This window comes from Asparagus officinalis, chromosome 1 (genome assembly GCF_001876935.1).
Source record: "Asparagus officinalis chromosome 1, Aspof.V1, whole genome shotgun sequence".
NCBI lineage: Eukaryota > Viridiplantae > Streptophyta > Magnoliopsida > Asparagales > Asparagaceae > Asparagus > Asparagus officinalis.
The window spans coordinates 122,006,397-122,019,457 of NC_033794.1; the positions used below are offsets into that span (position 1 = coordinate 122,006,397).

The 13,061-nt window shown below is 47.4% G+C and overlaps 1 protein-coding gene across 1 annotated transcript in view; it reads left to right on the plus strand.

Annotated features, from left to right (window-relative positions):
• LOC109840808 overlaps nucleotides 1-789 on the plus strand; it is a 3,614-nt gene extending 2,825 nt beyond the window's left edge. The window contains exons 3-4 of the mRNA XM_020409585.1: nucleotides 397-575; nucleotides 680-789. Coding sequence (XP_020265174.1) covers nucleotides 397-575; nucleotides 680-789 — 289 coding nt within the window. The remainder of the gene's footprint in view (nucleotides 1-396; nucleotides 576-679) is intronic.

Consider the following 13,061-nt stretch of genomic DNA (forward strand, 5'->3'; position numbering starts at 1 on the left):
TCAGCAGGAGCTTCAAGTTCGCAAGGGCTGGGAGTTCTTCAAGTGCTTCCCTCAGTTTTCGGGTCGCTACGGCGACGTTTTGACTGATGAGGAGAAACCCAGGAGTAACCGCACTATTCTCGACATCGGTTGTTTTCGTTGGTTGATTAACATCCGTGTCGGGTATCTTGTTTTCCGGGTGAAGAACCGGTGCTACATTGAGCCTTATCTCCCTTGCCGTTTTGCTCGTCAATTCGGCTATGACCAACTATACGTTGGGAACCCTAGCCGTTGCTTGAAGGTTGAGGGAGGACTCGTCGATGGTGTGCGAGCATGGCTGTGGACTATGGCGGGCTGCACCGAGGCCCGTTTTGCTCTTCCCTCTTATAAGCGTAAGCCGATGATCACCTTTCTCAGCTGCAAGTGGCTCCTCTCTGCTTATGAATTCATTGGCGTGAAGAGCCTTTCAGAGTTAGAGTCCGATTACTTAATGCGGGCCGCCATGATGGCTGCTCGTAAAGCTGAGATTGCTCGGAAGCAGGGGAAGAGACGCGGTAAATCTTCTCTCAATGATGAGGTCGAGACTCCTGAGGGGAGTTTGCGGATATAGCTCCGACCAAGGAGAACTCGGTGCAGGTTTGTCATACCTTTGACTTCCTTTCTTGAATCCATCTGGTATTTATGGATGTTATCATTTCAGGTAGAACCACTGGCGATCACGAGCCACGTGCTTCTCATTCTGCGAGCGCAGGGCTTGGAGATCGAGTTGCTAAGTATTATGTACAAAGCCACACCATTGTCGATGTGTAGTGAAACCAAGGTGTCAGGGTATCCGTTGACATGAGGCCTGGGTAACTTGAAACGAGGAAGAAGGACTCTGAGCTACATACAAACGCATCTGTCAACCAGACAAAATACATTCCAGAAGTCCAGTTCGTAAAATACAGAGCTCCACGATCGTGTGCCACATGTGTGAGGACGTAATCTTTTTGAAGACCCTCTTGTATTGGTTGCTTTGAATGATGATTTACTCTGTTCGAATGAATAGGTGATGCCTCGCGAACAATGTTTTGTTCCTCGAGGGCGTCTTGATTGAAGAAGTGAGCTTACCCTTCGTGATATCTGGATATTGGACGACCTACTTTAGGCTCCTGAGTCCGACACCACATTCACTGGACATTCTCGAAGTGGATTAGACCTGTCACTGACAAAGAAGTATCTCGGTGTCGAGGCCTCTATTCCGCGAGACTGGACAGTTTGAGGTCGACGGTTCGATCCGGTCTCCAAGCCTCTCCCAAGAGGGTGTGACCAATTTGACCTAAGTACCACCATGTTCTTCGAAGATAAATCGGTACATAAAGATTTTGGCCTGATAAGCCCTTCCAGAGCAATCTGAGTCCTGTCAGCCCATCTCATACTCAGGTACATTCTCATTCGAATATTATTCCTACCGTCCTTATAATTTTATTGGCGCTTTGCTTCCTTTTTTAATAACATAATTCAAATGAAATTGTGGGTGTGTAATATGTCCCATAGTATGCTCAAGACGCTTGAGTGAGAGAGGCTACTCGCTCGGAGAGTCTGCAGCACGTCTTTCCGGATCGTAGGAACCTTGAGATGCGAAGGAGGGAATGCTCGGCTGACGGATATCAAACCTGCCACCGAGTGTCTTTGCTCAAAAAACGTGATGCTGGGCACTATTGGCCGATATGGTTGGCCGAAACGCACAGACTTCGCTAACAGAACTATGCGACCCACTCTTTGAGAGTGGTTCATTCACCAGGTATACAATGAGTACTTACTCCGCTCCCGCTTATCGTGGGGATACCATCTCGTGGGCTTTTCTTACTTGCCTAAATTTCCATTTTGGCCTAAATAAGAAGGGTAACTATAGGACCCAGGCGATGTGCCTGATGCTACCTACCAGCCTGCGGGCGTTTTTTCCTACCTCCACCGAAGGATACGGACTGATTTGCCCCACGGAGGGTGGACACCACCCCCATGATTTAATCCGTCGTTACTCTAGTGCTGAGATGAAAACTTCCCCTCCTCAGTCGCTAGCCGACACTTGTAAAACGATGGATGACTTTCCAGCTCCATACTTTGTCACCGCCATGTCTGCATGAACCTCGACTAGTCATGGAATATCAACCACCGAGGGCCATCGTAACCTGTCCCACCCTATATAATGGAAGCTTATTAGGGTCTCATAGTGTAGATTATAGCTTAACATCGGAGAAGTATTAGTCTTTTCCCCACCTTAGAGATATCAATCACTATCTATATTTTTAGTTTGATAATAGTTCCTTTAGAATGTATCTTGTATTGCCTGCTAGTTCAATGTAGCAGAGTCTGATAGACTTTGTGACTTGCTTTACATTTATGAGTCACGTAGTTTGAACACGCTCTGGTTTGAGTCCGGCAAATCCTGACGCACCTTCGGCAACAACTGATGAAAGATCCAGACAGAGATCTTTTCGAATCGGTGTTATTATAACTCACACTTCTATAATGGGTCTTATCGACGAAATCATTACTTCACCACGAGGGATGCTGGCTTTGATCAGTTCACTCGACATGTATGCTATGTACAATCTGACAGATCTCCTCTCTACATCCAACACGCATGCTGTAATGAACAATGGTGATGATGAGGGAAGAAGGTCATCGGAGCTGGCCGACTCTTTCACTGCTGAATCGCTATCCTGGAGTCAGAGATGATAACAGAAAGTGAGACGGGGGGCTATTGTGCGAAAGCTGTGCTCGGTGGAGAGCAATAGCACTTATCATTAGAGCTTGTACTCAGGTCTCGTGGTATCGAATTAAGGATATTTTGAGAACGCTGCCCAGTGCATGAACTGCGAGTCGTCTTTACTAGGTCAGCTCAAGAGCGACTGTGTTCACAGCACTGACACGTGCAAAGAGCGGTCTCCGAGTACTCCACTGCCGATGAGCATAGACAATCGTTTTATGAGCCGCAACGCACGCCTCCGAACGCTCGCCAGAACGCCACTGAAGCTTGTGCCCACATATCTCGCTTGGCGAGGAAAAGACACAACCACGCTTACACCGCCATTGATGGCTTAGCATGAGCACTGATACATTTTCACACTAAGACCCGTAATGTTCAAGCAGACGTTCATAGCGCTAGGACACCTGAAGGAGGCCTTGGGAACGGCCCGAAGAATGTGCGCGCGTTTGAACGTACGAAACCATTCACTTCGTGAAGGAACTGGTGTCGGCGATGGATAATGGGTTTCTCATTTGCGTTTTGACATCATTCAAACACGAGCTGAAGTCGAGGTTGTTGAACAACACGTATTCTACGGACATGGCGATCAGTGCAGTGAGGGGTTGAGTTGGAGTGCTACAATCGCACCCACTCAGGAGTGATTTTAAGCGCGGAGGGTTACATCCCATAGCAGCCCAGGTCACTTTAGGCGAATTAAGGGTTATTCGCACAGAGTGTATCAGCCGAAGCATTTTAATCTTGCCTACAATAAGAAGCTGAGACTTCAACTAGACTTAGTAGGTCGGGGTTACCGTTCCGATCGGTTGGGTCCGAACATATGGACAGGCTGCTTCTGGTTTAAGAGTCCTTTCTTATATTTGGCTCGTGAGGGCAGATTCAACGGTTGTCGACGAGATTCTCGTGGAGGATATTATTAGGAGATCTTTCAGATTGCTTGTTTATGGCAGATTTGAGCACTTGATTTATTAATGAGGACACAATTCCTGCCATTCGGCATACAGGTTGACTGTTTCTTCTTGTGTTTTCTTCGTCTGCTTATTCGGCTTATGTCTCCGTATAGAACACGAATTATGGGATTTATTATGAATCGACTCAACCTCTTCTAACGCAATGAGCATTAAACTCACTCTGCAGTTATCATTCGTTCAGGGTTATGGTATGTTTAGAGCTTATCACCGATTACCACCAAGTTGCTTTTGCACAACCCAAGTCAAGATGCGATGGAAGGAATACCGCATGTTTCCGAGCGTGGAAATATTTAGGGAGTAGAAGATGTCGTTTCCATGGCATCGTAAACAGTTGGCTGAGAGAGATAGAGAGGCAGGCCAAACTCGACGCGAGCATTCGACCTCCGGAAGGCTGGTCTATCCGTCCATACGCTGCATTTTGAAATACATAGGCTTTCGTCTTTTTGCACGGGAATAGACACCCCAGGCCCAACGCGTGTTAGTCGTTGAACTTTCCTGAGGAGTGTTTTTATGAGAGAAGGCGAAACGCACGAATCAGATCTACTCTAGCTCTTCATACGGGGTTCTTTGATACGCTAGGCCATTATCCAGATCACCGAAGTTGAATTCCAGATTCTAGACAAAGCTCGCGATAGTAATTCGAAGGCTCGCATGTAAACTGATCTAAGAGTCATATATATTAAGGACTGATAACATTTCTTCCCTCGATCTACTGCTGCTAGAAACTCGTACTTCTCTGAATCCGTAGACTATATGGCCTTGTTTACGGGAATAGGCTACACGCGCGTCAATCTACGCTGTCATAGGTGTAGGTGTAAGTTCCTAGAAATAGAAGGAGAAGGGGAGCAAAAGAAGATCACGTGATATATACTTAAATTTCTCGGACCCCCAATCTTGAGAGATGACCAGCATCATTTCTGAATGACATAGCACAAAGTTGCGGCGTTGGAAGTGAAGAAAAGTGCTATGTAACAGATCTAACAACTATCACACGAAGGAGCTCAAACAGTTTTTTTCAACTTAGATTTGTATACTATCTATGTAACGTGCTCACCCCACGGGGGAACAGGTCCGCTGGACAAACCAGCTGAAACTTGTCAACCGGTAGTTCGTTCCGTGTCTGTCAGGTGCAGTTGCAACCTTCAGACCACCTGCTGTTCAAAACCCACCCAGTATCCTGGAAGGATGAACTCGGAGGGAACTCGATAAAGTTCGGAAGTCAAAGGGTAACACAGGACCAGCTCCACTAATGCACCCGGAATGATGAACTCGGGAAGTGCGGGTAGCCACTTTGTTTGCTCCATTATCTCCTTATATCACCCAACAACAATCCTCCTTCTGGATTAATAGTGCCGAGATCGGAAAGGCGTGCCGAGGAGAGGAAGAACTTTATATTCTATCTCCCGTTGGAAAGGAAACTTGAGGTGGGATAACCAGTACGGATGGATCGGTCGCACTCCGAGCATCGAAGTCGAGAGAGAGATAACTCTTATTCAATCTCGCGGAAGATCACCCACCCCCAGTATCGGAGAAGGCTCAAACGAGCCTAACTGACGGATTCACAAGAATGTCGGTAAGGTTTGGTCATTTGAACGTCTGAAGAAGACAGAATTTTATATTCTATCTCACGCTGGAAAGGAAACTCGAGTGGAAGGCACACCGCGCCAGAATAACCGAAAGGCGCGGAAACACTAACTGGTCGGTAAGTTTGGTCGATTTCCGACTCTGAAGAGGAACGAATTTTATATTCTAATATTCAAGAACTGGAGATATATGAATTTTATATTAGTCTCCAGCAAAGAGAGAAAGCTCGAGGTGGGATTCCACCTCCAGAATCCAAATCTTCTAGAAATTGGGATCTCCACTCCGAGAAATCGGAAAGTTCGAAACGACCTAACTGGTCGTAAGTTGGTCATTTGAACAAAAGAGTACTCGTCTAGTCTCGACCAGCTGGTAATCGTGCCAGGCGAGGTCGAGATACCCTACACTGTCGTAAAGGTTTGTCACTCGGAAGTTTGAAGTGACTCTCGTTATTGAAGGAATGCGAGACGGACTTTGCTTTGGTCACTAACTGTCGTAAGTTACCAGTGGGAAAATGGAATATCCAACTACGAGAAAGTTTGATCACCCGTTTTGTGGACCCTCTGTCGCTCATTGGATGAATCGATGGGGAATTTGGTGTGGTCCTAACTGTCCGAAGGTTGACCAGGTGAGAGTTTAGAACGCTCATAAGCCGAAAGAAGGTTTGATCGCTCGATTGCTGGACCATCTCGTTCATTGGAAGAATCGAGAGGGAATTTTGGTTGTGGTCCTAACGTGTCGTAAGGAGGGCGTGGGGGGGGGGGGGGGTGTCGGGGGGGGTGGGGGCGGGGGGAGGGTTGACCAGGAACAAAGAGAGTGGTATACGTGCAGCAAGGGGCCAATGCGCACTCGTAATTGTCCACTCAAAAAAGCGGAGACTGCAAATGATTAGGTAAAGGTTGGGACTGTAACATGTCGACGTCTGGAATGGGGCAATGATCCGCAATACAGAATCTTGGTGGATCCACTGTCAAATGACGTTACCGACGCAGTGAATGATTTGGTGAGGGAAGAATGACCTGTCAAAGAGATTATATCTTTGTCTCACAAATGATAATCCATGAGAGTTAGAATTTGGACAATAGAAACGATTTCGACGTGTTCAGGGTTCGAACGTGATTTCTTATTCAATCTTTACCGCGACCGCGCGTTATCGCCTAAGAATATCCTATGCGGTATTCCTTCGGGAACTTCGATGCAGTTCTGTTTCTCCTGGGTATAGCTAAGGATAGTATCTTTCAGGATTGCCATTTATTGGCATTCAATCAGCCGATCACGCATCCTTGGGACTAAGCGATATCGCGCCGTTGAGTAAAACGTTTCTAAACTACCGAACGCCGTCCTTCTTATCTGGGTTTAAACTTATTGAAAATCATCAGGAGACTGGTTCAATAAGCAACATTGGTATCGGGTTATCCTTAAGAATATTACGTATAATATCCTCTAGGAACTTCCCGTTAGATACAAAGGAAACAGTTTATACTCATATTTCCGTTGGAGTCTTGAAAGAAGCAGTTTATACTCGTATACTTTTCGGAGTGTGGCGATTGTTCTCATTCGGTTTGTTCTGAGATTGAGATGCCGGCTTCAATCAAGGTCTGGATGCTTTTCTTTAAAGCAAAACAGTCTCTGGTGGGATGAATAATCCTCCTGTGGTACCCACAATATTTTGGGTCTGAAATCTGGTTGGCTTCCTCCTGCTCTTTGATAGGTGGAAGCTTGATTTTGTCATTTTCCAGAAGATACTCAAGGATGTCTGGAACATCATCATCCTTGAAGGAGTATCGCTCCCGTAGCAGTCGCCGCCATGACTGATTAAAATCAGCCGACCTGGGCTTGAACTCCAGTTGATTTTCCTCAGCTTTCTTTCTTTTGGGATAACGCCTGGCGGGGGAGGTGACAGGTTCGACCTCCCTCTGGTTCTCTTCACTTCTCGCCAGATGATGTTGAGAAGAGGGAATTGAGCCACCCCCAGCGTCATCGAAAGGCGAGGTCACACCACCCCCAGTGTTACCGAGAGGCGAGGTCATATCACCCCCAGTGTTACCGAGGGGTGAGGTCGTACCACCCTCAGTGTTACCGAGGGGTGAGTCAGTCTTGATGACCATATCTAGATTCCGACCGTTGTCACTCGTCCTATTTGGAATAGGCGTGACTGGCATAGTGTAACAACTAGACTCCAATTGACGTTCTCGAGCCTGCAACTCTTTTATTTGTTGCATGGCCGCCTCCATCTTAGCATTAAATTCTTCTTTCTGCTTGATTAGTGCTTCTTGAACAATTTGAGTGAGCTGGTCCGCCATTATCCGTTGAACAATCTTCATGTTGTTTTATGAGATAGTGTTCTGCCCCTGGCGCTTTATTTGGCAGTCGATTTTCCTCTATCGGGTGGTGCTTTCTCTGTTGCATGCGAACACGTTGCAGCCAGTGAGGTGTTTTCGTGACTGTCTTGTAGCGGGTGGTTGATCGTTCCGATGTTGCGGGGATCGTTCAGACGAGTCCGCGTCGCCTGATTACGAGATGGGGTGGCGTCACTGTTTACGCCTCAGCTCATTGACGCTCTTTACAGGCGGATGCTACGTCACCAGGCTTTGAAGAAGCCGGACTTCTTTGGTTCGGTGATCATGTTTGGAGGATCCGGACCTTGACTTTCTCGAGGGCTTGGCAGCTAAATTGGGAGATGAGTGCCTTCATAATTATTTTTCCGTTCTCGTCATTGTTCTTTACTCTCTGGAGGGCAAGTGTGGAAAGAGGATAGTTTGGGACCTCTGTGACGCTGTGCGGGTTCAGTGTGAGGTATGCTTGGATGGAGACCCCTGGTATCGGGCGCGATATCCATTGTTCCGTGGTTACGACCGGAGTCATGGGCCTTGGGCGAGATCTGCGCCTACAATTTCTGAGGAATGTTGGGATTGGCAGTTTCGTGAGATGGAACTCGGACAGGCTGGGTCGTCAGGAGGGTTTAATGAAGCTACGACCGAAGCCACAGAGGTCTCAACGAGTTCCGAAGATTCTGTCGAGCTAGCTGCAGGCGGCAGTATCGAGAGGATATATGACAGGCTGTCTGTTTAGAGTCTCATATCTTTAGCGGTTGGTCCTTCGGGATGTAACGAAGCTTTTGTGTATGGGCTTTTGACTTGATTTATTATAGAATCCGATTTGCTTTTTTGTGTATTCTCTGTTCTTTTGCGATGCGAATTTATGGGATTTTTGGCAAATACCCCAGCAATCAACGGGTTTGGTTGAGGTGCCTTTATCCGATTAGCGTTTGAACGGCGGAGATGCGGATTGTCGAATCGTCACCGTGTAACGTTGTGCTGCAGGAGTAAACTACTGAGCTTTGTGCTATGATCTGGTGAATCATGACTTCGTACTTCTTACGGAAAGATTACCAGGCAACGTGTGTTAGTGTTGGACTTCGATCCTGTCTTTTACTAAAAGCAAAAGGATAGGGAAGGGAAGAGAGAAGAATTAATATTCTATCTCCGTTGGAAAAGGAAACTTGAGGTGGGATTCGCCACCCCGGTACTCTGGAAGGATGAACTGGAATGTGGTTCACTCGGCATCGGAAAGGTCCGGAGGCGAGAGCGAAGATTTTGTATTCTATCGTCCGGATGGAAAGGAAACTGTTAGCAGGCGGAATTCCCACCCAAGTTATCCGAAGGCTAATACGGACCCAATGTCGTAGTTTTCGGTCTTGTACTCTTGAAGAGGAAGAATTTTATATTCTGATCTTCGCTGGGAAAGGAACGAGTGGCACACCCCCGAATCCGAAAGGTCAAAGACCTAACTGTCGTAGTTTTGGTCATTTGACTTTGAAGAGGAAGAACTTTTATTTATTTTTCAGAGACTGAAGAGAGATTTTATTTTACTATGCTCACAGCCAGAGAAACTCGAGGTGGATACTCATCAGAATCGTGAAGTGGGATCTCCACTGCGAGATCGGAAGTTGAAACGACGCCTAACTGTCGTAAGGTTTGGTCATTGAACAAAGATGACTCGGTCTATAAAGTCTCGACAGGTAAAATCTGTGGCCAGGCGAAGGGTTTGAGTGACCATAGAACGGTGAATCGTAAGGTATTGGCTCACTCGGTGGAGTTTGAAGTGGAGCTCTCGTTATGAAGGAAGTCGAGGAGGGGACTTTTGGCTTTAGGTGCTAATGTGTAAAGGTTTGAACCGTGGGAAAGTTTGCAATGATTTGACAACTACGAGAGTTTGATCACCCGTTGTGTGGATCTCGCTTCATTGATGAGATCGAGGAGGGGAATTTTGTGTGTGGTCCTAACTGTGTTTGGAACAGGTGGAAAGTTTCTAGAACGCTCAAACCGAAGGCAGTATGAGTCGCCGATTTCGTGGACCTCCTCGTCATGGGGGAATCGAGAGCGGGATTTTGGTTGTTGGTCCTAACTGTCTCAGGTTTGACAGGAGGCAAAGGATGGTATACGTGCAAGCAATGGCATGCAGCTCGGTATTGTCACTTCAAAAGGGAGACATGCAATGGTGGTATATGGGACTGTACATGTTCGGTCTGGAGAATGCCAATATCGGCAGTACGATCTTTATTGGTGGATCCGATGTCAGATGACCTGCGACCAGTGAATGATTTGGTGAGGGAAGATTGAACTGTCAAGAGATTCTATATTTGTTCAAATAGTAATCATGAGAGTTAGATTCTCGGCAATAGATTTCGAAGTTCTCAGGATTCGACGTGATTTATATTCATCTTTACGGACGGATATCCACTAAGATATCTTAATGCGGTGTATTCGTTCCAGCCGGGACTTCCGCACGGCGTCGGTTTCCTGGAATTACTAAGGATGTATCTTTCAGGGAAATTTGCTTTATTGGGCATCATCACGATCACCATCCTTGGTAGAGCTAAGGCGATTGGGCGTTTGAGATAAACCGTGGAGTTGTCTACTACGAACGTCCTTCTTATCTGAAGGTTTTAAGATGGGGTTTATTTGCAAAATAGTCCCTAAACGTTTTGGAGGGGCTTATTTGCAAAAGGGCCACGAATTTGGGGCTGAAATCCAAGAAGTTTAAAACCCCAAAGCCCCGATCAAATTTTGATAAATGCATGTGGGGACCAAATGCAAAATTTGTAGAGGGGCTTTTATGCAAAATTGACCAAATTCTGCAAAAGGGCTTATTTGCAAAATTTGATCAAAATTATAGGGTACCGGGATGTTATATGATCGATTATGATGACCATGACCCCGATCATGTGTGTCCTTGACCTGAATTTGGCCTTGAGCACGGGGGGGTATTTTGGGTATTTCACCAAAATTCACCGCGAAATGACGATTATCGTTTCGCGTGCACGAAATTCGTAGGCTTAATTAGACTTTAACTACAAAATCCTATTTGTTATTAGGATTTCGAGTCCAAGTGCTTAATTTCCCTTCTTCCGATATTTCGTGTATATATATCGTACCTGATGTACTGCTCTTCATTGCAGATTCCCGATGTCTCCCCGTCGGTCTCGACCTTCCGGGAGTCACCCTTGCTCGCAGCATGGCATGGAGGAGGCTCCTACGACATCGTCTCCAGTGACCTCCTGCTTTGGGGGTTAGAATCTTATATATTTTTTATCCCGGATTGACCTCTCGCGGGTCATGACGGAAGAACCGATACCCCTCCCGCGGGGGTTAAGGTTTCGGACTTGTTTTGCTTAGCCAATTCAAGTCCTCGGGTATATTGGGGCGATCTCGTGTTGCCTTACACCTTATAGGTCGGTATATGTTATCACGGTGTCTACGTGATGACGCATACCGTTCTCCCGGTGTAGGGCACTCGAAATCGAATAATCTCGTCTTGCGTTTATGACATGGATTTTCTGACTCCATCTTTGCTTTGTTGCAGTTGAGTTTCCCGGGGGTAGTCTCCCTCATCATGCCCCTACCGGTTGTAGTAGGGAAGTGTTTTCTTCGGCTTCTGCCAGGCAGATCATCGATCCCCTTCCGCAGTTCGACAGAGATCGCTCAGACGAGTTCTGTCGCTTGATAAAGGATGGAGGGCGTCACTGTTTACGCCAACTTATCACCGATGCTCCTCTCACCGCAGACGCCACTTCTACTGAAGCTTTAAAGAAGCCGGGTTTTCTATTCGGGGATCGCACCGAAGATCCTGCCGCGCTGACTCTTGCTGAGGAGCACTGGCTTACCCTTGACGAGGGAGCTCTTTTATATATCCCCTCTATTCCTCGCCAGTGCTCTTTTACTGACTTGGAGAAACAGGCTGTGGGGCGACAGATGTCCTGGCCTCTTACCAATGCTGTTACACACGTTCAGTGCGGATACATTTCTCATCACAAGAGTCCCGGTTCTCTGGGGTATCAATCCATTTGTGGCCTTCGACCCGGGATCATGGGTCTTGACACTGCACCTCCAGGCGAGGTATCGGCGGCCGCTCTCACCGTGAGGAATCGTTTAGCTCATCTGGGAAGACAATTACCTCGACTGGATTACCGATGTTATGGTTGGGCTTCCTCACTGGCTAAGGGATGGTGGACCCGTTTGACCAGTTATGTTCTGGGACGCTGGGAGAGAGACTTGAAGGGTAGTGGATTATATACGCCCATACGGGCTACTATGTATGGACTTCCCGTTAGCTGCCGTCACTTCTTGGCATTGCTCGAGACATATATGCCTGATAGTAATACCTTCTTGACCAGTGGCGGAGAGCTAGGGTTGGCTCTTCATGAGATGCACCAGGTTTCCGGGCTTTCGATGGGAGATTGCCCGTATCAGGAATACTTCCCTTCTAACCAACAGTTGGAGTGTTTGAAGAAGGATACTCCCGATGTGTATGACACTCTCTGGGACCTCACCTGTCATTATCACACCTGTTTGCTCCAGAGTTCTCCTCCAGCGAAGACGAAGAGGAAGATCCGGTTCAGTCCGAGGTCCCGTCGTTGTCCCGCCGTTGATTCTTTGTTGATTCCTTGTCCGAACTCGGGTTTGAGTGATTTCGGATGCCTTGGAATCTTGGCGACGAGCTCTGTGGGCCCCGATGGTTGGATTATCAGTAGGGTGATCGGGACATGGCGGGCGTTGGTCCAATTGCGGTGATCGCGGGGTTTTCGGTTAATCCGTATCCCCGTGATTCTGACATTCTGCCGGCTCACGTAGTCCGTCGGTTCGCTTCAGTCGTTCACCGACGTCGTTGGAACTCTTGTGAACCGGGTAGTGACGTTCAATCGTCGCTTGTTAACACCGAGCTGTGTGCGGGGACCTATTGGCAATTTTTGATGCCTACAGATACCCCCTCCAAAGTGTTTCGGACTCGTTTCTTTTACAGAAGAGACCGGAATACTTTGGATACGATTGGTCCAACCTTCAGTCGGCCTAAGGGACCTGTGGTTTACTTCAACTCTCGGCTCCTTCGATCTTCGGTTTATCCGGTGCTTTGTCGAATAACCGAGATTGTTCCGGCGCTGCGTTTATCGCCTAGCCGTCGTTGGAGTCTCGAGTTTACAGCTGATGAGTTGAGTTTGGCTCGTGTCATTGAATTGACTTTTGAACTTACTATCCCTGTCACATTGTGTTGACATGGGGCTCTGAATCACTGGGGGTTGACTTTTTGTCGCAACGCGCTGTCCGGCGTTGACCTAAGGTTACGCGTTGACCGGCGTTCACCTTAGGGTTTTGGACCGCGTAGGTTGGCTTTTATTGTCACGTGTTGACTTTCGTCGCAACGCGCTGTCTGGTGTTGACCTAAGGTTACGCGTTGACCGGCGTCCGCCTTAGGGTTTTGAACCGCCTAGGTTGGCTTTTATC